This window comes from Protopterus annectens, chromosome 2.part0 (assembly GCF_019279795.1).
Source record: "Protopterus annectens isolate FY-2018-M chromosome 2.part0, PAN1.0, whole genome shotgun sequence".
Lineage (NCBI taxonomy): Eukaryota > Metazoa > Chordata > Ceratodontiformes > Protopteridae > Protopterus > Protopterus annectens.
The window spans coordinates 70937845-70963489 of NC_056728.1; the positions used below are offsets into that span (position 1 = coordinate 70937845).

General features: G+C 39.7%; 1 protein-coding gene across 1 annotated transcript in view; it reads left to right on the forward strand.

Annotated features, from left to right (window-relative positions):
• PCNT (pericentrin) overlaps nt 1–25645 on the forward strand; it is a gene marked incomplete in the record, with an annotated part of 2997294 nt that overhangs the window by 2120916 nt on the left and 850733 nt on the right. The window contains 1 exon segment of the mRNA XM_044060288.1: nt 17451–17547. Within this exon segment, the coding sequence (XP_043916223.1) occupies nt 17451–17547 (97 nt within the window).

Genomic DNA, 25645 nt, shown 5'->3' on the forward strand with positions numbered 1-25645 from the left:
TAGGAGCTTTTCTTAATTTTGATTGTTTCTCTGGCCATTGGGTCATTTTATATCTTGTACATTTGAACTTCTTACAGTTTCTTTTACTTCTAACCATTCAACATGTTTGTTATGTTCCACATAGTCTTCACAGATATTTCTCCAAAACATATCTATTTCTTCTTTGTTCGTGGTGTTTCTATTCCTTTTGCTTTGTTTTGGGAAATCATTGAATTGCTTATTTTGTACTTCTTTATATTTATTTGCATATCTTCTAAGATTTTCTGCCTGTACTAATATCTTTGGCTTATTATTTGCAATAGTGTACAATAAGGTCATGGTCTATTCTAATACTGTATGTTGTTTTTATCACATCTGTCTTTGTAAGTATTTTTGTTGATATCTTCCTTCTTCTATTGTTCTCTAACAGTGATACTTCTTATCTTAGTTGCTTTATAGTTTTTCTCTTTTCAGTACTTCCACGATAGCATTTGCTTTCTTCCTATCCTTTCCCTTATTGCTCATTGTTTTTATGGTAAGACTTTATTAATTTAGCTGCACAGTAATGTATCGTATTTAATTCTGTTGTGTCACATGATTTTCTGTTAATAATTGTGATTACTGTGTTCATTTGTTTTATCAAAGTTCTAACATTTTGGATCTTATTGACTTTCAGTAATCTATTTCTGTTATCAGTCTTAGTATGTCTATCCATCTCTATTAAATCAAGCAACTCTTCCCTTAGATCCTTTTCCTGTGAACTGAGGGCACATTCTTTATTCTCCATTTCCTGTGGGCATTCTGCAGAAAGTTCCAGAACATCTTCCTGTGCCATATTCTTTTCAACTGCATCCTGCATCATCCATTGCTCTTTTATTTGTGAATTCAGTGACCTATCACTCCACTACACTGACTGCATCAGAGCTGGCACCATGTTGTGCTCCTTCCCTTGCTGTCCAACTCCAACTGAACTTTTGTACTGGTTTCCAGCTGATGGCTCCAGCGTATCATCATGTGGCAACTGATCAGTTGCTTCCCTTTCCACCTGTTTCTCTTTAGTTTGGGCACTCATTATTTTGTCTTGCTGTAACTTTAGCATAGTTGCATGTTCTACACTAAATCCTTCACTTCACAGGTAATACATAACTTCAGTTTCTATTTCTTTAACATTTCTATTGCTAATCCTCTTTTCTACTTTCCCCCTTTGCTGTCTTATTTTTTGTATTGTAAAATGTCCATATACAGATGCCTTTACCTGTATTTCTCTTCAAATATCTTTGGAGCCATTTCTTTTGTATTTATTAATTTGGGTTTCTCCTTTGCTTTCTTTCCCATGTCCATTTTTTTATACCTTTCAAAAATCTCTATATTTTCTTCTTTATATTTTTCACATTTTTCTCAGTCACTTCTTTTTCCAAATGTCCCAAGGTCTGTTGATCTATAATGTTTTTCATGAATCTGTTGAATTAATGAATACAAATTTGCATTTAAAGCTTTTGACAGTTTTTCTTGTGCAAGTAGTTTTCTTTCCTCTAAATTCTCTGTCTTTTTGAATATGTTCTAACTGGAAATTCTGGGTTTTTTGCATATAGTAACAATGCATAAATTACTTTCTTATCCTCGGTAGTCCACCCTCTCATCTTTATGGCTCTTTTTTTGGCCTGTCAGTTTTTTGTGGACTAATGCTTCCTTATACAACAGGGAGGCCATCCTCCACCTGAGTCTGACCTAACCCCATTGTGCTTTTGTGTCTTGAGGATTTTACACTGTTATTTTTTCCAGTAATGGCACCAGTGCACCAAAAAAGATTGGACACTTTTTTATCCTAGGACTTCTGCACCCAGCTGTTTTTATTTTTTAACCTACTTCTGTCCATGATGTATGGTATTTAAAATACAGTCTATATATCAGTGTCGTCTTGATGAGATTGTGTAAAAAAACAGAGCCCGCTTCATGAAGGTTGTCACCAAGACCTGAGGATGAATTAATTTCCTGCAATACTGCTTTCCTTTGTTTGCTGATTTTTATGCTCTTACGTTAAGGCAGATTCCCCACAAAGACTTTCACGGTCATTATTTTCTGTTTAGGCCCAGAGCACAAAGTCAAGTAGCGTTAGGTCTGCCATGTATTCATCCTGAAAATTGTACAAAGTAGGCAACATTCCTTACAGAACTGCTTGAACCTGAAGAGGCTTAATGCCTTCACCTAGTCTGCTTTGATGTCCTTGAGTTCATCTTTGTTCCCTGACATTCTCCCTAAGGAGCATTTTAGGGGAATTCAGAGAGGGACATAGGTGACAAAACTTTGGCATCCTGTATCCCCCCTTAGCAATTTGAAGTTATAGGCCCCTGTGAGGCATAGTTATAACCCCTGGACATAAATCATACCTTCCCTATGCCTCTGATAAAGCTCCTTTGGAGGCTTTCACACTTATGGAACAAATTATGCCCCACTGAGCTAATGTCCAGGTTTCAACTTCAGCATCAGATGAATATTCTCAGGTGTCCCTATCCAAAGTATGCCTTGTGATCTCTGAAAGAGAGAGAATAGATTGCTTACTGACCTCATTAAAGTGGACATTGCTAGATTTTCCACATTACCACCAACAATCTCATCCCAAAGCAAGGCTTCCAAATCTGACATCCCATCTAAAAAAAAAAAAAATAGATGAAACAGAAATCACCAGATCTGGGCTCCATGCCGGCATTTCTGTCTTAGATGCTGGATGGTTCCTTCATCTTAACCAAATCCAGGTCCTTCTTATGCAGTAAATCACTTTGATTCAAGTGTTCCTCCAGGCCTGCCGACAAGTGGCTGATCCATCATTGTTTGGAGTCCCTAAAGTAAATGGAAGAGAGATCATGTTGTTGAAAAGGTAGAGAGAGAGAGTGAGAGACTCTGCTGACAGTGAAGGGGAAGATGTGGGTTACTTTTCTCACATGCCTTCCTCCTCAGACCTGTATAGAGACACTGAATAAACTATTTCTTCTGCTTTTTACATGGAGGAAATCTCATTTTGATAGATTGTTAGGAGAATGGTAGAATCCATCAAATGGGAGGTGAAGGAGCCATCCAAGGCACAGTAAAGATACTTTGAGTTACTGAGCCTGTATGCCCCTAAACTTTTGGCTGTTCTTCGTGTTTCAGGTGGTCTGGAGGATGTTTTTCTTGCAGCCTTCCAAGGACTCAGACACCCTGTCCTATGCTGCTAAGAAACTAGACAAGTTTTATGAGGTCTAGTAGTCCCACAAACAGTTTTTAAGAATCCTAAAATAAATACAGAAAAGAGGTCTATGTGAGTTCTTGCCCCCAGTACTCTCCCAAATGATTAGGAAAGCAGAGTGCTACACAGCTTAGCTAAAAAAAAAAAAATACACCTGCCACACTAATCTTCAAGGCCGTTAAACATCAGACATGAATGACAAAGTACAATTTTGCTGTATTAGACCAACAAATAGACTAGTTCTAGGAGTTGTCTGATATGGACTTGAGGGAGAATCTAATGAGCTTTGCTGTGACAGCTATTCGGGTAGCTAAACACTTGTGTGGTTTTTATGGCATCCAGGGTGGCAGGTACAGGTTATCACTGAATGATGTGCCTAGCTGAGGGTACAGCCCCTTCTACAGGATGGTAAAGTATAGCTTCTTAATATCACACCAAACAAGGAACCAACATTCCTAGTCATTGGAAAAAATTATTGTCATTTTACCCTGGTTTTCTGAGATTAAGAAATGAAGGTCTACCCAAGTCAAGTAGAACGTGGTAGTTTTTGTTTTGTTCTGTTTTTCACTCATTGTTAACCATGTTGGCAAAGTTATTGGGAAGATGGATGAAAGAAGTGAAAGTTATGCAGTGTTAAATAGCTCCCACTTGGCCAGGTATGGTAGACTCTACCTTTCTAAGTCAGACCATTACTATAACAGCAAGGTAAAGTCAAGCCAGCAAAGGGGAAATGGTCAGTATAAGAAAAAATATGTAGCAGGCAGACCATAAGGGAAAACCTGGAGGGGGGAGTTTGGGTCTTTGACCCCTAGGTAGCAACTCCTTGGATATTCTACCATTCATTACCCTGTCTCCCAAACCACATTCCAACCCAGCCCTTTTCAGTTTCCAACCATACCAAGTTAGCATGAAGGCTAATGAAATACCTCCAGGATGGAAAGGACATCACACAAGACAAACATGTCCTACAGATAATTTCCCAGATTTTCAAAAGGGCCAGAGCTGTCAGGGCTGCCTTCTGTGCTGCAACAAATTCATCTAATTATCTTAATTCTGCAGGAGCTAATTGCATTAAAAGTAATAAATTGGAGACCCTTTAATTACCAAAACAAGAAAGTCTACTCCAAGACCTTTTTTTGGTTCCCAGAAAGAAAAGGCCTTGGAGTCCCATTTTTCTGTCGAAGCTCAACACCTCTTTCAGGCTCCCAGAATTCAGAATATTAAACTTAGAGGCCCTTTTGCTTCTCCTTTTTCTCCAGACCTAGATGGTAAATTTAAATCTCAGAAAAGCCTACTCCATGTCCCCATTCGCAAAGGCCACTAGTGCTTCCTCACCTAAAAAAGGAAGGGGCTTTCACTATGAGTTTACTTTTTTGACCTTTGGATAGAGTGCTACTCCGAGGGTCTTTACAAGGTGTCTTCCTTCTGTGTTTTTGCATATTCAGTACAAAGGGCATTCTTTGCCAGTTGGTATCCCAGGTGGAGCTAGACAGAACCCTCAAATTCCCCATTGTATACTTCAAAGTCTTGGGTTTAAATTCAGGATCCAAAAGATGGATCTTACATCTCCTTGAGAATTTTATTACTGTACTTGGTCCTAGACTCATTTGCCAGAAAGTATTTATCTCACAAGAGACTGTGAAGACTGTAATGTATATGCCATACTTCATGTCATTAATGTTTTTAAAAATGTTTTGGGGGAGGAAGAGAGGGGATAAAGTTAACTATAAGTAAAGAAAACCATTTTTTATTTAGTAGTACTATTTTGTGGTGTATGATTTTCTTTGCATGCTATAAAGTTTTATGTTGTTTTTAAGTGTAATGGGGATTGTAAATAGGTGCTGCTGTTCTGTGTTTTTTTTTTCCATTTATTTCTCCCTTCTGTCTTTCTACTTGTTCAGTTTTAAGAAATGTAGACACTGAGATGTAAAAAAAAACTGGTTAAAAGAGCATTATAGAATAAAAATTAATGTGCTCTTTCTCATTCTTGCATGGGGATGACTAAATTAATGACCTTAAATTGCTTTAGTAACAGGTTTTAAGAGAAAGCAAGTAAATGAAAAAGAATATTGAATAGTATGAGGTATTTTTCTAGCAAATGGAATATATGCTTAGTAGCAATTCTCTATCTGGCCCACATGTCTCCATGGAGACAGTCTGATTAATGTGAAATTGTATGTCTGGTTCTCATGTCTCCATGGAGACAATGTGGTAATGAGAAATTGGCTGTCTGATTCTCATGTCTCTGTGGAGACAGTGTAGTAATGAGGAATTGGCTGTTTGGTTCTCATGTCTCCGTTGAGACAATCTAATAAAGAGAAATTGGTTACAGTCTGGTAGAGAGTGATTGGCTGGAGTAAGAAAGAGAAGAGAAACTGGCTAGGAGATGATGCTGTCTGAAAGCAATCAGGGTTTATTCCCAGCTGGGAAAGCTATGAAGATGAGAAAAAAACATTTAGCACTTAGAAGTACAGGCTGCACCATGCTTAGCATAAATAACCTTTCTTTTAAGTAAACTCAAGTCTGTGAGTGTGGCTGTCTGTCTGGAGCATGTATTCCGATTAGGAGGGTAAAACTTCAGTATTTGAAGATATATATAGTTTTGTGTGTTAGTATTAAATTAATAGGTTTTAGGGTGTATTGGAGGGTTGTTTTTTGTTTGAGGGCTTTCAATAAAAAAAAAGTTTTGTAAGGTGTGACATAGGCTCAAATGGAAATGACAAGAAACAACTGTATAAAAGTTCATCCTGCCAAACAGTGTATGCATTTAACACAAAAGCTGGAACTAGACATTTAACAAAAAATGTGTTATACATAAAAGGTGGGAATAATAACTTTTTAATATAGTGATGCTCTTTGTTGGTGTCTTCAAATGTCAGTGGTCTCACGGATAAATACAGAAAAGAAAGAATGGTGAACTGTATTTAAAAAATGTAGCATCTAAATAGCTATGTTCCAGGAGAGACACTTGGAAAGAACTGAACATGTGAATTTGATGAAGAAAGGTTTTCAGGGTGTCTATTCAGCAGAATATCTGACACAAAGTAAAAGAGGGATACTTATGTTAATTGCACGAGGTACTCCAATAGTGATAGAAGAAGATAAAAATAAATAATAATGGCCAATTTTTAGTGCTTAGTGGTTACTAGCAAGGGAGGAAGATTACATCGACAAGTATTTATATTCCACCTAAAAGTGCTATACTGGAGCTTAAGAAACTTTTGTGAGAAATCAGTTTTCAGTAAGGAATATTACTTGTATATGGGGACTGGAATTTGATTTGCAGCAATGAAGATGTGTCTGGGGACCCAGAAGGGAAAGTATAACAAAGGGGGGTAGATTTTTGAAGAAATTTATGAAAATATTTGGCATGGAAAATGTGAATTCAGTAATAGTTCAGAGTGAATTTTACGTCTTATTCCCCAAGATATAAAAACTGGGCTAGGCTAAACAGAATTTACATTTCAGAGGAACATGTGCCTTTAATTGAAGGTCTTGATACACACCCAATAACTATTTCAGATCATGTGCCAATAATAACTGAAATAAAAACGAGACACTGGTGCTTTCCCACCAATCTGTTGAAAAGAGAGGAATTTAAGGAATGAGTAGTGGAAATTATTCAAGAGTTATTTGAGGGGATAGAACTTACTTCTGAAAATATAGCTAGGGAGTGGAGTAAAATTAAAGTGGAGTTTAAAAAGAGGATGGAAATAAAAGAAAGGGAGCTATGGTTAAGAAACAAGAATTACTTAGAGGAGCTGACAAATGTTAAAGTATTGCAGAATAGGGTGAATCTCACAAAAGAAAAGGATCAACTGCATAATGCTAAACAGAAAATAAGGGATTACCGCAATAATATACACAAGTTTAGAAAGATTGCTGTTATGCAGTTGTTTTTTGACAACCAATGAGCACAAAAACTTTTAGCACAACAACTCAAGCATCAGAAAGTAGAAAGGGCCGTCTCCAAGCTTAGGGAGCCTATCACAAGGAAGGTAACAAGAGATCCTGTAGAGGTATTAGAAATATTTCAGAAATTCTGTGAAAGTCTATATAAAGCAGAGAAATATGGAAATCAAGAAAAGATACAAATGGAAATATTTATGGAAGAATTAAGTATGCCATGGTTAGAGGTAGATAAGGCTGCATTACTAATGGTTAGGATAGGATGAGATGAGATAAAAATTGTGATGTATGACCAATCTACAGAAAAGTCCACAGGAATAGATAGTATTCCTGTGGAAGTTTGTAAGCTAGGAGGAAAAAAACTGATAAAGATCTGGAAGATTTTGTTTTAACAGTATTTTAAGAGGAGGAGAAATAGCAACATCCTGGAAGATAGCAGTGTTGTTGGTGGGTCCTGATGCAGAGAAAGCATTTGACAGAGTAAGCTAGGACTTTATGAGCAGGGCAATGGAAGCATTTGCATTTTCTGAAAAAAAAAATATAAGGAGGTTGATTAGGAAGATATATAAGGGATTAGAGGTGAAGTTTAAAGTGGGTGGAGTCCTCTCTGACAATTTCTGTTTGAGCAGAGGAACCAGGCAGGGGTGTCGTCTTTCCCTTTTGTTATTTGTATTATATTTAGAACCATTGGCAAAGCAAATAATGGACTCTGAAATTCAAGGATATAATTGTTATTGTAGTCAAGAAAAGCTGGCTTTATTTGCAGATGTTATTTTATACTTAACAAAACCTGAGAGAGACATTACAGTGTTGTGGAATATTTTGAGACAGTTTCTTATCTTTTCAGGATACAAAATTAATGAAGCTAAAACAAAGGCAGTAGTGGTAAATTATGCACCCATATATGAATTAGTTCAGCAATGTCTGTATTTATGGGGGCATGATAAAATGAAATATTTAGGAATTTGGATTAAAAATTATACTGGTGTGGCAGCTAAGGATTTATTTACTTACTTACTTTTGTTTACTGGGATAGTCCAGCTGGGTGATAACCCATTTTCAGTGAAGGCCCAGGGAGAAAAGCTCCAGAATAAGTACATTAATTGTTAAAAAGAACATTTCCAAAGAACAATATTTGGAGATGATACAATCTTTAGAGACTTTTACTATCACAAAAGGAAATATCTCCATCCCAGCTAGCTGGAATTTTGTAAATAATTATATGTCAGTTGTGAATGTCAACACAATATACAAATGTTGTTAGAACTGTATGTTGTGTATATATCAAACTGGTGGTATAGACGTGTGTGTGAAAAGGGTTTGTACAGTACTGAGCTTAGAGGTATTACCACAGTGTACCCTGCTGGATTAGAACGGAAATGTATATAAACTATTGTAACTGTGTAAATGTATGTGGTTTAAGAGTGGGAACTGGCACATAGAAGGCTAACTTGCAAATTTCAGAAAAATTAGTTGAAATTAAAATATTTTATAACCACATAATAAAAGAGATGTTATCTTTCAGTTTCAGTGCAACAGGTGACATAATGTCTAGATTGTATTGTGAGTGTTTTATGTCTTCCAGCAGTTGCAAACATAGATGGTACATGCTACAGCTGCATCAATGGTTTTGCCTGGGATAGTCAGATGACAAGAGGTGATGTCATTCTGCAAGTATTCCAGCAGTAATATTTGGGAATTTAATTTAAGAACTCTCTTGAGAGAGAGTGCATTTTGTCTTTGACCTGACAGCATCAGCTGGGAAACCCACTCACCACATCTGTCTTGCCTTGCTGTGAGTAAATAAGTCTAGGGTACAGTAATTTCTCTTAGTTACAGTTAGGAATAGTAAAGATTAGTTTAGATGTTTTCTGTATTTATTTGAGACTGTCCTGCAATGATTTAAATATTTCCTGTGATTTCAAACTCTGAACTTACTGTGATGATTTACTGAGTATTTTCTTGTTCTTTTATTATTATTAAATATATTTAAACCTTTCAGTTGTGTCTGGTCTGTCTAGAGATATTTAAGCTCTTAGACCACTTGCATATCTATTTGGTGACACTCTGCAGGCCGCTCCTAATAGCCTTGCTCTTTGTCAAACTACCATTTGGATTAATAGTAACATTACATAGTAAGATTGGACACCCTCTGTTAAGGGGCTTTAACATAGCTGATAAGAGTTGGCTGATAACTACCTTATAGTGTGGGTAGAAGGGGGTATAGCTATTAACCTGTGCCAGCCTTTCCCAGGTGTATGTCTGTGTTTATGTATAAATCAAATTTCAGTGTGTGCGTCAGCTACTTGGGCAGGGACACGAAGCACTGGTTGGACAAAAAGGGTGCTGGAGGTCTTGGCTTGGCCACTCAGCTGAGACCTCAACTCTATAGCTATGCCAGTGGGGAGTCTTAATGGGGATCTGGAGAAAGAGGGAGAAACCAGTCCCAGACTGACTGTGGTCTCTATGAGCTCTTAAGGGAAATTGCACTTTACTGTGTGTGTACGTGTCATCCTCCAAGTGTGAACGTCCCCCATGGTTGCCAGTGGTGAGGATGTAGGCTCCTTGATTACTGAGCCAGTGGCGGGGCGTCACACTTACAAAGACAAAAATTTAACAGAAAACAGTATTAACAAGGTTTTTCAAGGAAACACAATGCAAGAAAGATATTAGTAAGTGAGTATTTACAAGAGAGACAAATTATAGAACAAAAATAAGGTACTTTTTTATACAGAGATTTATTTTGTGACATATAGTAGTCAGAAGATATAGGATGTGTTGGAAGAGAGACTAAAGAAAAGATAATATAAAAACTGAGAAAATGGAGGCTTTGTTATATGGATAGTAAGATACAAATAGTTGAAATATTTTTAGTCCCATTAGTCTTTTACATAGGTCAGGCATATTTTTATCAACAAGAGGAGTCATGGATAGTAGTTAATAAAGAGCTGAAGGACTGTACCTTGGAGGGGAAGACTGCAAAAGTCAAGTGGGATAAGCTGATTTTTCCAGCAGAACAGGGCAGATTGGGATTATTTTATCTCAATGGGTATTTCAGAGGTGTACAGTTAATGCTCCTATACATAGAACAATCAGAAAATTATAATTCATAGTGGAAAGGAATGACGATGAAACAGGGTGGAAGCTCAAGAAAAAAGGACTGGGATTTTGGATGCAGGCCTTTAAAAAGAACAACAGTAATCCTATAGAATATTATATCTGTAAAGTAGGAGAAAGTATCCTAAGAACTAAGCCAACATGGGAATGGAGAAAGGAGATTCTGGCGATAGGGATGACTTCAATTAAGGATACAGACAATAGGCAAGAGGGAGCTGTAATTTATTGGAGAAAACTGGCAAAGGAACCAAGTTATTGGGAGGAAGTAAATAGAGAGGGAAATATGATAGAATGGGAACATGCTAAGAATTTATTTGGACTGCAGGTTAGAGATTGCCTCCCCTGTCAAGACTTGATATCAGAGTATAGGCAAAGAGAAAGAAATAGGGGGTCCTAAATGAAAGACCAGCACTGGTAAAGTTTTTAGTAGAATCTAGAACAGAAACTGACATTAAAAAAAGAATAATGAGTAGAGCATATAAATACTGCACAACTATCAGCATCACTCAGAGAAGGTTAGAGAGGATTGGGAAGAGAACTTGGGTAAGCAGTTCACAAAGAAAGAATGGGAGGATATATGTGTCTCTCCCAAATATGCAACAAAATCTAGAAGATTTAAGATTTTTGCTTGGAAATGTTTACAATAAATATTTTTATACCCCAAATAGACTCCAGAGTTTTTTTCCTCAAGTAGATGGCAAATATTGGAGGTGTGACGGGGAAGAAAGAGGTAATTGGGAACATATTTTCTGGGAGTGTCGTGAGTTGGTGGGCTTCAAGGAGTCCCTGCGGGATACACTGTCAGAGATGCTGTGTGGGCAGATTGGAGTAATGAGAGAGATGATTTTTCTGAGCTGTGATAAATAATCGGAATTGGCTAGACATGGTAAGGCCTTGTTGTGTCTAATTATGGTGGCTGCCAAAAAGCAGTTAGTAGGAAATGGAAATCAAAATCTAAACCAACTATACTAGAAGTACTCAATACACTAACAGAGATCAAACTGGAATTGCGATCTTTAGAAAAGGGTAGGAGCAAACTACCGAGGAAAAAAAATGGGAATTGTGGGAACAATGCATACAGGGGAGGAATGAGATTTGAAAGAAGGCAGGACTTAAATGAGCTATGTAATGTTTGTCTGAAAATAGTTGGGTAAGGTATAAGTGATGTATAATGTTTGCATCTGGGAGTGTGTCAGTATGGTTTGTGATGTAAAATGTGTGCAACTAGGATTGTGTCGATGTGGATTGTTTTCATTTATATAAATGTATGATTGCCTATGTCTTAAGTGATAGTTTAATAAAGATGTTTCCTGTTTAAAAAAAAAATGTCAGGAATTGAATGATTTATGTAATGTTGCTTAGGGTATATGATATATAACAATATATGTGAAGTATAATGTTTGTAAATGGGAACTTGTTACTACAGTTTACTTTTATATAAATGTAAATTTGCCTATGTCACAAGTGAGAATTCAATAAAGGTATTAAAAAAGAAAAAAAAAACAAGACGGTGAAGCATTTGGAGCAATATTTCCACAAATTAAAACAGGAAAGGAAGGTGTCGCCCAAGTAGTGCTGAGGTACATGGCCTCGCCCATCTTGTTGCTACGTTTGGTCAGACTGGATTTGTAGAAACTCCATTGGTTCCTGACATCCATCTGGAACCAGCATTCCCAGTCACTGGAAAAATGATTTCTCATCTTACCCTGCATTTTTGAGAAGATAAAATGATGGTCCACCCAGGTAAAGAAGAATTTGGTAGTTTTAGTTTTGTTCTGATTTTCACTCAGAATCCCCTCTGTCAACCAGACACCAACGGATGCATCACAACTAGTCTGGGAAGCATATACCCAGCAATTTATAGTCCAGGAACTATGGAATGCAAACAGAAGAAGGAAACATATATAAATGTGAAGAAAATTATGGCTTTATTCAGACACTGAAGGTCTTCAAACCAGTATGAAAGTGGGGTGTCTTCCAGTTAGTCTCAGACAATATGACAGTCATGCGAGGAAGGACATGATCCTATCCACTTTGCAGGCTTACCATGACAATGTGGAACGTAGCACTGTAGTTTGAGATGGCCCTAAAGCCCGTCTGCATTCCTTCACAATAGAATACAGTGGCAGAACAACTCAACAGGTTGACCACCAATCCAGAATAATGTATGTTAGGCAGGGATAACTTCCTTCAGCTAATACACAGGTGTGGTGCTCCAGTAATGACTTGTTAGAAACTTCAAACAGATGGCTGAAAAGTTGTGCTTAGTAGCACTAAACATTGAGACTTTGACAGTAATCTTTTTCCAATGAAATGGACAGGTGTCTTCTTACATGCATTTTCTCAGATAACCCTGTCTTTCAGGGTGATCCAGAATGAAAGAGTGAGGCCAGAGAAGCTATTTGATAGCACCGTTTTGGCTCAGTCAGCATTGGTTCTCTCTGCTTATGGAGATGCTGACATGGAAGCATCATACTCTGCCATTAATAATGGACCACTCTTCTCAGAACAAGGGAGTCCTTATGCACATCAGCCTGGAAGTGATCTAACTATTTTGCTGTTCTGCAGGCACCATTTCACAGAAGTTTTTTTTAAGTATCCTTAGATATTGCCTGCCAGCAATCCTGTTTATCCAAATGGAAGAGATTTTCCTTCTGTTGTCGTGAAAGATATCAAGAGTCTAGCGCTGCATGGGTGGCATAAGTATCTGAACTTGTCATTACAAGATTATTCTGTGATTCCACATTTTGTTAGTCTTGGCTTTCTTGATATTGGAGCTTTCCTTGGCTTGTTTCCTAACTGCTCTAAAAGAAGTGCTGCTCTTGAGATTACAGAGAAGTGCTGCTTATTCTTGGAGCCTAAATTATGGCCTTGAAAAGCATACCCAGTTACGTTTTGAAGCCACAGCCACCACCATCAAGTAAGTGACTTTAAGCAGCTCTGCATGTAGCTATCACCTCAGCTAGGAGTGTGTCAGAAATACAAGCACTGATGTGCAAATAACCATTCCTGATTTTTTTCAGAAGTATATATGATCAAACAAATCCATTTTTTAGGCTTGAAGTGGTGGCAGAATTTTCCATCAGTCAAGCTGTTCAACTACATCTTCTTTCCCAATCCACAAAACAGAGGAAAAATAATATCTGGATATGCACAGGCAACTGCAGTATTTGCACATAACCAAAGATGGTAGGAGTTCCAACCACATAATGTCCTTCCTTATCACTGTTGCAGTATTCTTTACTCTTGGGATATCCTGCCAAACATAGCCTAACATCTGGCCCATATCCCAAAGCTTTTTACACCTTTTTGGTTTCGTACATCAGACATTTGTCCTATGTTCATTGCATAAGGTAGATGTGTGTGTGGATGCCTAATCCTCAGAAAACACCTTTGTGGCAGTCCAAAAGTTACCTTTGAATTTGGTCTGTACACCATTCACAGAGCTGGTTCATCTAATGAGCCTTCTAAAAATAAATGCCCCATTGTGGTGCCTTCCTTTCTTTCTTCCTCCATGTAGTTTGTTTTCATGTCATCTGGGAAGGGAAAATTTGAGTGAGGGATGGAGATTCCTCATGTAGATAAACACAAGAAGGGCTTTTTGGTATAATGCACAATAATACTCTAAGATTTCCGACATTTGTCTGTAAGACTCTCCACAGCCATCTCTTGCCCTTTTCAATTTTTGGGGAAAATCAGTGACTGAAGCTTTTGACTCAGGGTACCATGGCTGAATCCACTTGCCCACCCCAAAGTTCAGCTGACACTTAAGAAAAAAGCTGAAAAAAGCGCATACTGAACCTGCTGCTCTCCATCCCCCACTGAACATCTCCTTCGTGTTGAATGAAGAACCAAAGGACTATCTGGCACTGCCACCAGTTCCCTTTGCAGTTACCCAGTTGAACACCGACATGGAGCTGTCTACTCACACATCCTCCATGGCTGTGCTTATGCCTGGTACTATTGTAGAGAGGGAATCCCAGCTGATTTTATCTGAAGGGCCTGGGGGATTCCCCAAATTTTAGTTGAGGAAGAGGTGCTTGGTACCCTTATTGAATCTAGGCTGGGTTCTGAACTACTTAGATTTTTTAATGTAAATGTTTCTTTAAAAATATACATAAAACTAAACATGTGACTATTGTGGCTAAAGATACTCTCAAAGAGGGGAAGGGCTTTATTCAGGTGCTGTTTGATGCCCTTGTGGCCCTGAAACCCCCACAAGGGTAGTCTGTTCCCATATCTGCTCCCTGGTTTTCCACCCCTGTTAAGAGAACTAGGGATTCTGATTCTTCTGATGAAGAGTTGGATTCTGGTGAAGAATCCTTAGCATGTTCCTCCCATATGCACTTTCATCTGGCCCTGGAGTCTGATGAAAAAAATTGTCGTCGTCTGACTCTCTTTTTGAAAAATTATTCTTTGGGTATACTGTGTACATGTGATGGAACATTTTAAGTAAGACTGTTCCCAAGTTTGAGGTTCAAAAGTGATATTATGAACTCTTGCAAATGGACTCACCCAGACCCTCTGCAGTCCTTCCTCTCTTAGCTGCCCTTTTGGATACATTTACAGCACTTTCTTAGGCTTCTGTCAGGCTCCAGCCCCATAGAAGACAGATTTTATAAAGTTCCTAAGGATCATAAATACTTGTATAAAACTTCATCTGATCCTGCTGTTTCCGTGTCCAAAGATAAGCCATCCAAGCTGCTTTCCTTTTCCAAGCTTTTAAATTATGACAAGGGCAGCCTTCTGGTGGAGTGGTATGGGAAGAAAGTGTATACTTCTGCTCCCTTGGATTTTAAGCCCATTAATTATCAGACCCACATGATTAAATATGTCCTGGCTCTTCTTTCCCAGCAGGCAGGAGTTTTGACTGATTTGCCCATTTCAGACGGTAAGACTTCTGCTCTGTCTCTTCTGAGCTGTGTCTGTCCAGTAGCTCACCATTCCATTAAATGCAGCTTTCACACATCTGACACCTCGTCTAGGACAGCTGCATCTGGTTCTGTCATGAGGAGATATTCTTGGTTTCAAACATGTCAAACATTTAGTTTCTCCCTTAGACAACCAGAATCATTTTTGACACTGCTGCTGCAGAATTGTTTAAAACCCTTCAAAGTAAGACCTGAAGCAAATTTTTGTTTCCTCTGTAACTGTGTTCTAGAGGCACTCTCTTTCAGAATCCTCTTTTGTTTGTTGGCGGCTTAGACAACCTACTAGGAGCAAGAGGATTTCTAAGCAGAATTTCCCCAGACAAACCTACTCAGAATTTTAGAGATCAGAAACCTTCTTTTCCTGACAAATCTTCCTCTGCTTCTACCTGACATCCAGCCTGTCCTTCCCCTCAGCCTGATTCCTCTGTCCTTCAGGCTTACCTTTTCTTTTCCTGTCTGGCAAAAGATAACCACAGATGCATTGGTTTTTATCATCCAACACTATTATTTTATGGGTTGGAAGTCCCTTCCTCCATTTCCTACCTTCTTCAGCCTTCTCATTGCCAACTTCCTCATTTTCCTTTGTTTTTGCAGGATCTGTGGGAACAAGGAACCTTCCAATCTGTTCCCGTGCTTTTATTACAGAATGCCCAGTCCATCCTGCAAAGGAATTTCTCCAAGCCCTAGGGTATATAGCATCTACCATTCTCATGGTTCCTTTTGCCAAACTCCACATGAGGAAATTCCAGTGGTATGGCAAGATTGTTTGGCTTGAGCACTGCCACCATCTGGAGTATCTGGTCCCTCTCTTACCTTGTCTTAAGCTCTAGTTCTGCTGGTGGATTCAGCAGATTTCAGTAAATCCAGGTCTGCCTTTTCAGGTTCCTCTCTCCACTGCATCTTCTTCTGTTATCCTTCCCTTGGTAAGAATATTGAAGACATGTAAGAGCTATGCCTCCCAACCTCTTAGTGGAAGAAATCTGTAGAAAGCCCAAGAAAATGGGGGGGCAAAGGTTCAAAAATAGGGACATATTTTAAATATTGCTCTTATATAAACTTAGAAAGTTTAGACTACAGGATTTGTTTTACTATGCATTTTCTGAAAGATTTGAAGACTGAAACTCAAATGTATGCCATTATTTAGTGACTTCAATCCTCAGATCATCCCAGTGATTTGCCAGAAAACCACAAATGTTATGAGGAACAGACCAAAAATATGAGCCGAAAATCTCGGCAGTTGAGAAGTATGATAAGAGTTCATAGTATGAGGGACACTGTTGTTACTACGCTTTTCTTTACAGGGAGTCACTGCTCATATTATTTTAGAATCTGCTACTTGGTCATTTTAAGAGAGATGGGTTTGCTACAGCCATATTGCAGGCTAGAGAATGCAAGAATTTGTGCAGCAAAGAGGTCCTCAAAAGATTATTTCAGAATAATTGCCCACTTGCCTTGGGCCTTATTGAAAATCATATTTTATTATACACACACTTTTACTTATGCAGCATGGAAATATCCTCAATCTGTTTCTAGTGCATGGAATGTGACCGATAACTGATTTGTCTTTTTCCGGACTTCAGAGAGTTAAGTGCTTCTGTAGCATGAGAGCTGATCTCAATTGTTAAGCAGCCCCTGCTTCAGTTGTTAAGATTGGGTGTTGCACTAGACAATTAAATCTCCAAGTTCTGACCAACAAAGAGTGGCATAATTAAAAACAAATTTGTTTCTGACTGCTGTCTGTGCTGGTAGTATCCCTGACTTTCTGCAGCATAAATTTGTGTTACTGCCTTCATCATAGTGCTCACTAAGTGCTTTATGAATTTCAAAGCCAGCAAAACACTTAGCATTTTTTTTCTGTAACTGGTAGTATGTGGAGCAGATAAAGCTGCATGCACTACAAAGACATATGATTGGGTCTCCAGTCATAATCCTTTGTTATGTGCTCTTAACATAAATGCCAAGATTCACCTGTCAAGCTTTGCTCTTAAGGTGAATTTCTTGACAACCATGTCTCAAACACATAAGCCAGTTATGATCAGCGACCCACTCATCATCCTCTATATTAATTTTCAGTGATGCATGTGGTCAGCTACATCTGTTAACAAAATGATATAGTTTCACTTATGTCAAATAATAATTATGATAAATCACTGAGAATGTAAGTTTGTTTGATTTTACATGTGGATGATCAGGGACCATAGCATTTCAGCATGTGAAGAACCATTGTGTGCCTTGCTCTCATTTTCCCTGAGACTGTTGTGTAGTGAGACAGGTCATTTCTCTTTTTATAGGGAGAAGAGTTCCACAAGTTGCATGCAAATCTTCCCGATTCACAGGAAAATGTAGAATCATCTCTTCCTGTACCTGACTGGGCTGGTGATGAATATGGTAAGTGCTAGTTTTTTCAATATCACATTTAAGTGTTCATTTAAAATACAACCTTCAGAATTATTGAAAATTTGGTATTAAAATGATTTAATTATTATAAAGATATTGAGTACGCAAATTAAAATATTAACACTTAAAGTAACCAAAACATATAGAGATGTTGTGGTAGAGTAATGAAATGAAAATACTAAATCTAACATTTGACATTTTATGGGGCCTTTAACGCTGAGGATTAAAGCCTATCCTATCAAATATTTCTGTCTTAGGGAACCCTTTAACACTGATGAGCAGTGGAGCCACCTAAGTATTAAGTTTCAAAGATACAGATCCTTGTAGATGAGAGTGAATGTTCATCATTTGGATCACTGCTGCAGTGGTCTTAGTTATAGGGGTTATGTCTTGCTAAGGGTGTAACAGCTGACCAACTTCCAAAGCTTCAGGAGGCCTTCCCAATGTCTAAACCACTAGTCAGGTTTGTGTGCCAAGCCCTTTAGAGTTGTCCTGTCATGAAAGAGCACCCCTCTTTCAGGCTTTCGAGGATGGTCAACTAAAACTGCTCCATTGCTGGGCAGATAAGTTCCCTTTTTGGTGAAAATCTTCCATTTTACCTTTTGTGACAGAAATTGTACTTTTCCGTAAACTATGTATTTTAATGATGGGAAAGAGTGTTTCATGGACTGTCGCATGACTTTTGATTACTTTTAAATGGGAGGGTTACTTTACTTTTGTGATTAACGTTGTTAAAACTTTTCTAAAATACCTTTTTCTGTGATAAAAGTTATTTTACTGTTGTGTGCTGGAGTAAGTATTTAAAGTGCTTCTTAACATATTTTACAGGGAAAAAGTTACTTTTTGCTATTTAACTGTTTTACCAACTACTGCTCTAAGTCTTTCTGAGAAATCCAGCAACTTTTTTTGGCTTAACCATGGAACAACCTGTAAGAAAATTACTAAACAGCCTATGCCGTCACAGCAGGCTGATAAAGTGCATCAGCCACAGATAGATGACTCTGCTGTATCCATTTCTGGTTCCTCAGACGTTTAATTTTTCCCCTGGTTTAGTTCCTGCTGCCACCATGGAGCAGAGGATTATATGCATCCTCCATGGATGTTGGAATGCCCTTGGTGGGAACGGGAAAGCCACTCTTGTTGGTCCTGGAAGAAGGGGCAGGAAAATGCCACTGTGCCTAGCCAGAATGCTGTGATTATCTCGGAGTTTTTATTTCCTGGCAAATGTGGGACTGGGTTCTTCAGAATTTCCTGTCAAAAAGAAGCAAAAGGTTAAAAGTAGTTGTTCTGTTCTGTCACTTTGGCCAGGAATGATTTTATTGGACTTGACTCTGGTTTTAGTTCAGGTTGTTGACCCTTCTGGTTTAGCTATTTCTGGTAAAAGAGAACGTCACCTGTGGTTAAAAAAAAAAAAGTAATTGTGAAGAGGAATGATTCTGTTGTGTCTTCTCAGATTTTTTTATTCAGATTCTGAGGAGAATGTGGCTTCAGACAGTTCCTCTGAAGGATTCTCTTTTTCTGAAACTTTTTCCAAAATGTATCAGTTGCTTCAGTGGGAGTAATGACATTTCAGACAGAGAAGATGTATTATGATTAGAACTGGATTTTCCAGAACTGAAAGCCTTCTTCATTTTATGCAAGGTATCCCCAAAGGAAAGACCCTAGGTGGTGGGGGGAGGCAGATGAGAGGGTGTTTGTCCGAGTCTTGGAAAGTTTGTGGTGGCAAGTGGCCACAGTAAGACAATGAGAGCTTTGAATTTTCAATTTGATATGCTAAAGTACCTTGAATCTCTTCAAGGCAACATTATAGCTATGGTAGACACTACTGTGGATAGTACCTTATCTAAGGAAGTCCACGATATAGCCAAAGAAGCTTTATAAGGCTCCAAACACTTTCTAAATTATGGCTACAATGCCTTGGATGCTTCTTGCAGAGCAGCTGCCACAGGTTGTCATATGCAGACATGCATGGCTGTGGACCCAACCCTTGTCAGATCAGGTAAAGGCTGAAATACTGGATGCTTTATTAGACAATGAGTTTCTTTTTGATCCTCCAGCTGATCAGGTTTTTGCGAAACTGGATAAAAAAGGGAAGCAAATTAAAACTGAAATAATTTTACCTGTCTCCAGTTCCAAGATACAGCAGGAATTACCCTTTTAAAATTTAGCCTTTTTCACCTAGACAAGGCAAGGGGAGGATAACTTATGACAAAAACCAAGACAATCTAGGAGATGGCAACCAGAGTAATCATAAAGAGTAGAGGCTTTTAGAGAGTCCACCCATTACAGAGAACAACTGTGACAATGTTTTATCCCAGACTGCCCTACACTTTTCCACCCTTCATTCCAAGCATCTGGCAGGAAGGCTCTCCTTCCTAAACCAATGGAAAACCATCATCAGGGACCAGTGGGTCCCCAGCATCATAGAGAAGGGTAGTATATCCAGTTAACAGGTACCACCCTTCTTGGGCATTCCAAAACCACTGAAATTTCAAGGAAGCTTCTTAGCACCTGTCCTGAGGTAGCTACTACACTAAGGATCCAGCCAGCCTGTTCCTCCAGTCCAAGAAGGAAAAGCCTTCTACTCAAAGATATTTCTACATCCAAGAAAAGAGGACACCTGGAGGCCCATCTTGGACCTCTCAAAGCTCAACTAGTTTCTCAACATCCCAAAATTCAAAATGCGTATTGTGCAAAAACTGATGCCTATGATCTCCCAAGATGCCTGTATGGTCATTCTGGACCTAAAAGATGCTTACCTCCATGTCCCAATAGCAGACCGTCAAAGAAAGTGCATATGATTTCTAGCAATAGGTTCCCATTTCCAATTCTGTGCTTTACCATTTGGGCGATCTACTGCTGCCAGTGTTTTCACAAAATGTCCAATAGCACATTGCAGAACTCTAGGGGGTTCCTATTTACCCCTTCTTAGATGACTACTTTATTCAAGGAAGATACATATCAGATGCCTTTTAGTTCACCATAGACTGCTTTCAGGAAGGTAGGTCTCACTCCTTAAATCTTCAAAAATCCCAAACTCTTTCTCAAACAAGGATCCCTAGAGCTCCCATAGATTGGGTTCAACAGAAAGCCTTTCTTCCCTAAGACAAAGTTACTTTCTTGACAGGCTAGCTAACCAGTTTGCTTCCAAAGCAGCTCATCACTGCAAGTGAATTCCTGAGGGGGTGCTTGGCATCCTGCATTCTCATGATCCCACTTTCAAAGTTACATATGCAGAAACTCCAGTAGTTTGTTTGGCAACGGCATTCCCAGCCCTTAGAAGTCCTACTGCCTCTCCTTCCATGCCTGAAAAAATAACTCCTGTGGTTGAAGAACACCATACTTAGGAACCCAGGAACAACCGATTTCACTTTACCAGAAGCAGCCAAGACCATCACCACAGACAGTTCAGAAATAGCTTGTGTGTGCCCACTTAGGTTCCTTGAAAGTGCAGTTATGTGGTTCCCAGAGAAGAGAAAGTTGCACATAAATCAGGAGCTACTAGTACTTTAGCTGGCCATAAAAACTTTTCAACAGAACTTCAGCCTAGGAACTCTGCATATATGGACAGACAGCACAACAATGATGTGGTACATAAAGGGGAAGTTTCTTACCATGTATGCATCCTTTCCAGGGAATTTTGGATTCTGGGTCAGGAAATAGGGCTGACCCTCATAGCATCTTATATTCACGGCCAGAAAAATGTCCTGGCAGATTCTCTAAACCAGGACCTCTTAGACCCTGACAAATGGATACTGAAGAAGGGAGGTGTTACAGGCTGTAACCATACAATGGGGGATCCCCTCGGTAGACCTGTTCACCTCTCACCACAAACAACTGCAGAATTTCTGCTCCAGAACACATCATATAGGCATTTGGAAAATAGATGCATTCTCCTTCACATGGACAAATGTGTTCCTGTATGCATTCCCACCCTTATCCTTGATCCCCAGGTTACTGACAAAGATTAGTGCAGACAGGCCCAGCATAATCCTAGTGGCCCCATTCTGGCCAAGACAACACTGGATCTGATGGCGTCTTTTTGTCAGATTCTACATGTGTGTTGTCAGATCTGTCCAAATCCAACCTCGATGCCTTATGCCAAAACTTTGGCTCCGAGAGCTCCGACTCCTGAATTACCTCTGGTCTCATTTGCTACCTGTGAAAGTCAGACGCATGAACCGAGAGCTCGTTTATCATTCACTATAAGTGAATGCCTTTTTTATCCTTTCTTTAGATACGTATCTGATAAGTTTAGACTTTAATGTATATTTAGCATAGTATTAGAGATGGGGTGTTTTCTTAGGTATTTCTACAGTTTTTCTTCTGAGTGCATGTGTTTGCATGCATTCATGTTCATAATATACTTAGATTTAGAGTATTTTTTTCATATCGCATAAGTATTTTTATAGTCTGCATAGTTAGATGTCCTTCCATAGCACTGTTGCAGTATTTCTTACATAAGGAATCTTCAGCCAAGGATAGCCTAACATCCGTTCAGTGTACCAAAGCCTTCAGAGTTAACAGGCATCACACATATGCTCCCCACACAAGTCATGGGGCATAAAGGTGACGTACGGATGCACACACTTCAAAACTGAGAAGCCCGAGGAAGAACAGAATATGTCCTCCTATTCTCATGTTGCAGTATTCTAAACGTGAGGGATCCTCTGGCTGAGTCCACCCGAATGTCCGCCCCATCTACAAAAGCTTAGCCTGATTGCTGTATGTTGCGTGGGACGTCACACGTAGGTACCATAAACCATGGGCCATAAATGTGACATCCGCACGCACAGACCTCAGAACTTCTCTGCTGCCAGTCGAACGTCAGCTTGCTCGTTCTGCTCTTTGCCAAAGATGTCTAAAAAGATTAGTAGAACCTTTATTTTTGTAGTTCTGGTTGCTTTCCCTTGCTTAATTGTTAGCTGATTCCGTCCATGTCATCTAGCAAGGAAAAATGTAAGTGCGGACATCATATCCCACGCAAAGACGGACACGACCTCTGCCTCTTTTGCATAGGGCCTTCCCACAACTACAAATTCTGCTCTGTTTGCCAGTCATTTGTTCCGAAGACCCTACGCATCCATCTAGCGGTCCTTAATTTCTTGAGAACCAACATTTTAAAAGACTAGCCTTGGGTATGGAAGCCATACCCTGGTGTGTCAGCCGAACCACCTAAGAAAAAGGCAGAAGTTTCAAGGCCTGAAAAAGCACCTGCTCCTCCAGATTCGTCCTGCCAGCCCCCAGTCTAGGGGCTGAGGTATGTCATATGGCTTCTGCGACTACGGTGGGTTCCGTTTCAGACACTGCTCTAGGTTCTCTAACCAGCATGTCCAAGGAGGTTATACTGATGTCAGTTTCCAGTGTTGGGGAGAAACAGGTTTGTCTGAATGTTCTTTGCCAGCTTCCATTTCCGAGGAGACTTCCTCAATACCCACTGTTACCTTGGATCCTAGGCCTACGCCCCCTCAGACCGGACCTAGGACGCCTTCACTCAAAAAGAAGCTAAAAACTAAACACGTGTCTGCTTCCTCTGAGGGTATCTCAGATTAGCAAGCATTTTCCCAATCTCTTTTCCAGGCCTTCATGGCCCTTAGGCCGGATATTTCACAGGCCCGGTTTTTCTGCCAGCCTTGAGCCCCACGCCTGCATCCTTGGGCCCCTTGCCTCAAACTCCAGAAGAGGAATCTAAATGAGGGAGTATTTCAAGTGGGATTCCACTCAAATGACAGAGGTTCAAAAAAGATATGTGTTTCTCCAGATGGATTCCCCTGGTCCTTCAGTCATCCCTGCATACTTTAATGCCTTTGCCTCATCCTGCAAAGCTCCTGATTCTCAGCCACCTACACCAAAGACAGCACTCAGGTTCAATAAAGTACCTGACAACTGTAAATTTCTCATTAAGCCCCCCTTGGCACTCTGCTGTAATTACTGTCGCACCAGATAAGCAATCCAGACAGATTCCCTCTTCTTCTTTGCTGAGATAAAGACAGCAAAATGATGGACAGGTGAGGGAAGAAAATTTATACATCTTTCAACTCTGGCCTTCAGAGCCATCAACTATCAAATTTGTATAGTAAAATATGCCCTGGTTCTAATATCCCAGGCCTTAGACCAACATAGTGCTGTTCCTGATTCCACCAACAAAGCACAGGTTGCCTCTACCCTTTCATTGGCTGCACAGGTTTCTAGGTGCTCCATAAAATGCAGCTATGATGTTGGAGAAGCATCATCTAAATCAGCTGTCTCTGCTTCTGTTCTTTGGAGGTACTCCTGGCTTAGGTTACAACCTCTGCCTGATTACTTTGAAAGTAAAATCATGGATGCTCCAATTGATGATAGTTTTCTTTTTGGTAAACAGTAAGCAGAGCTTTTTAAGACCCTGCAAGAGAAAAGCAAAGAGTTGCAGGACCTCAAGGATCTCTTTGTATCAACAATGCCAGAGTTTCATAACTGTCCTGCCAAACCCAATTTTGTCTGGAAGGCCTCTGCACAACCCTCTTCAAAACAAAGAAAAGGTTTCTGGAAATCATCCTCTGCCAGGCCTACCTACCCCCAATCTACTGCTAGACAGCCCTTTCCTGACAGGCTCAACAGTGCGTGACTGTCAGACCCCTACCAGCAATCTTCCCCTTTCTGCCTGCCTCTCTCACTGTCTTCCCCTGTGGCAACACATCACATCAGACAGAGATGGGCCTGAAGAATGTTTGGTCCCAAAATGCCCACCCATTAGAATTTCAGCTTCCCTTCTTTCCATATCTCAAGAAAGAGATTTACTGGTGGATCCAGCAAGTTCACCTGAACCCGAGATTGCCTGCACAACCTCTCCCTGCAGATCAACAGGTGTAAACAGATGCATCAGACCTGGGGTGGAAAGCAACTATGAATGGTCTGAAGGTTCAGGGACGATGGGACTACCATCAAAGGAAAAAGCATATATAAACATCAGGGAAATTACAGACCACACCACAGTCCTGTGGTACATCAACAAACAAGGAGGAATAAAATCCAACTTACTCTGCAGGCTGCCTATCCAAGCTTGGGAAATGGCCACCCTCTCCAGGGTAACAATGCAGAGAATTTACATTCCATCACAAAACAGTGTTCAAGCAGATGCTGTCAACAGGTCAATATCTCTGAACCATGAATGGATGTTGCACAGGGATGTGTTTCTAGATATAGTCTACCAGTGGGGTACACCTCAAATAGATCTCTTTGCCTCCCCTCAGAACAAACAACTGCAGATATTCTGCATAAGAACTCCCTCTCCTCAGGCATGAAGGGGGAGGGTGGATGCATTCTCAGTTTTCTGGAAGGGCATATTTCTTTATGCATTGCCCCCTTCCCTTTAATACAGAAAGTCCTGCTGAAGATTCAACAGGACAATCCCAAAATCTTGCTGGTGACTCCCTTTTGGCCAAGACAACATTGGTTCCCCCTTCTTTTTTCACTAGCCAAGGGCAGTCAGCACAAGTTACCTCATAAAATGGACCTCATCACACAACCGGAGGGGATCTCTTATCCACCTACACCTACAAACCCTCAATTTGACCCTGTGGGTGATAAACCTCTGATCCCTTTTAGACACCTTTACTTAGAGGACATGCTTTCTGTCCTGCAGTAGGCCTGGAAACCCACTACCAGGAGAATCCTACCTATATAAATGTAAAAGGTTCTCCAGTTGGTGTCTTCACGAACAACTAGATCTTTTCATGAAGATGTACCTCTAGTTTTGTCTTACTTGTGTGAACTAGTTAAGAAAGAACTTTCATATTCTTCAGTGAAAGTCCATTTATCAGCTATTTACGCTTGCCTAACTCTTAATCCACCTTTGGTATTCAGATTAGAGGTAAACTTTTTCTTAAGGGTGTGCTCCATATCAGGCCACCAAGAAAACCCATTCCCTCTCCTTGGGACCTGAATTACATTCTAGAACAAATTCACCACTGCCCCTTTTGAGCCAGCAGTGTCAGCCTCCCCGAAGATGTGCACTTGGAAAACAGTGCTTCTAGTAGCCCTGACTTTAACTAGTAGGGTTTCATAGCTACAGGCACTCATGGCTATCCCACCATACCTGATATTTTATAAG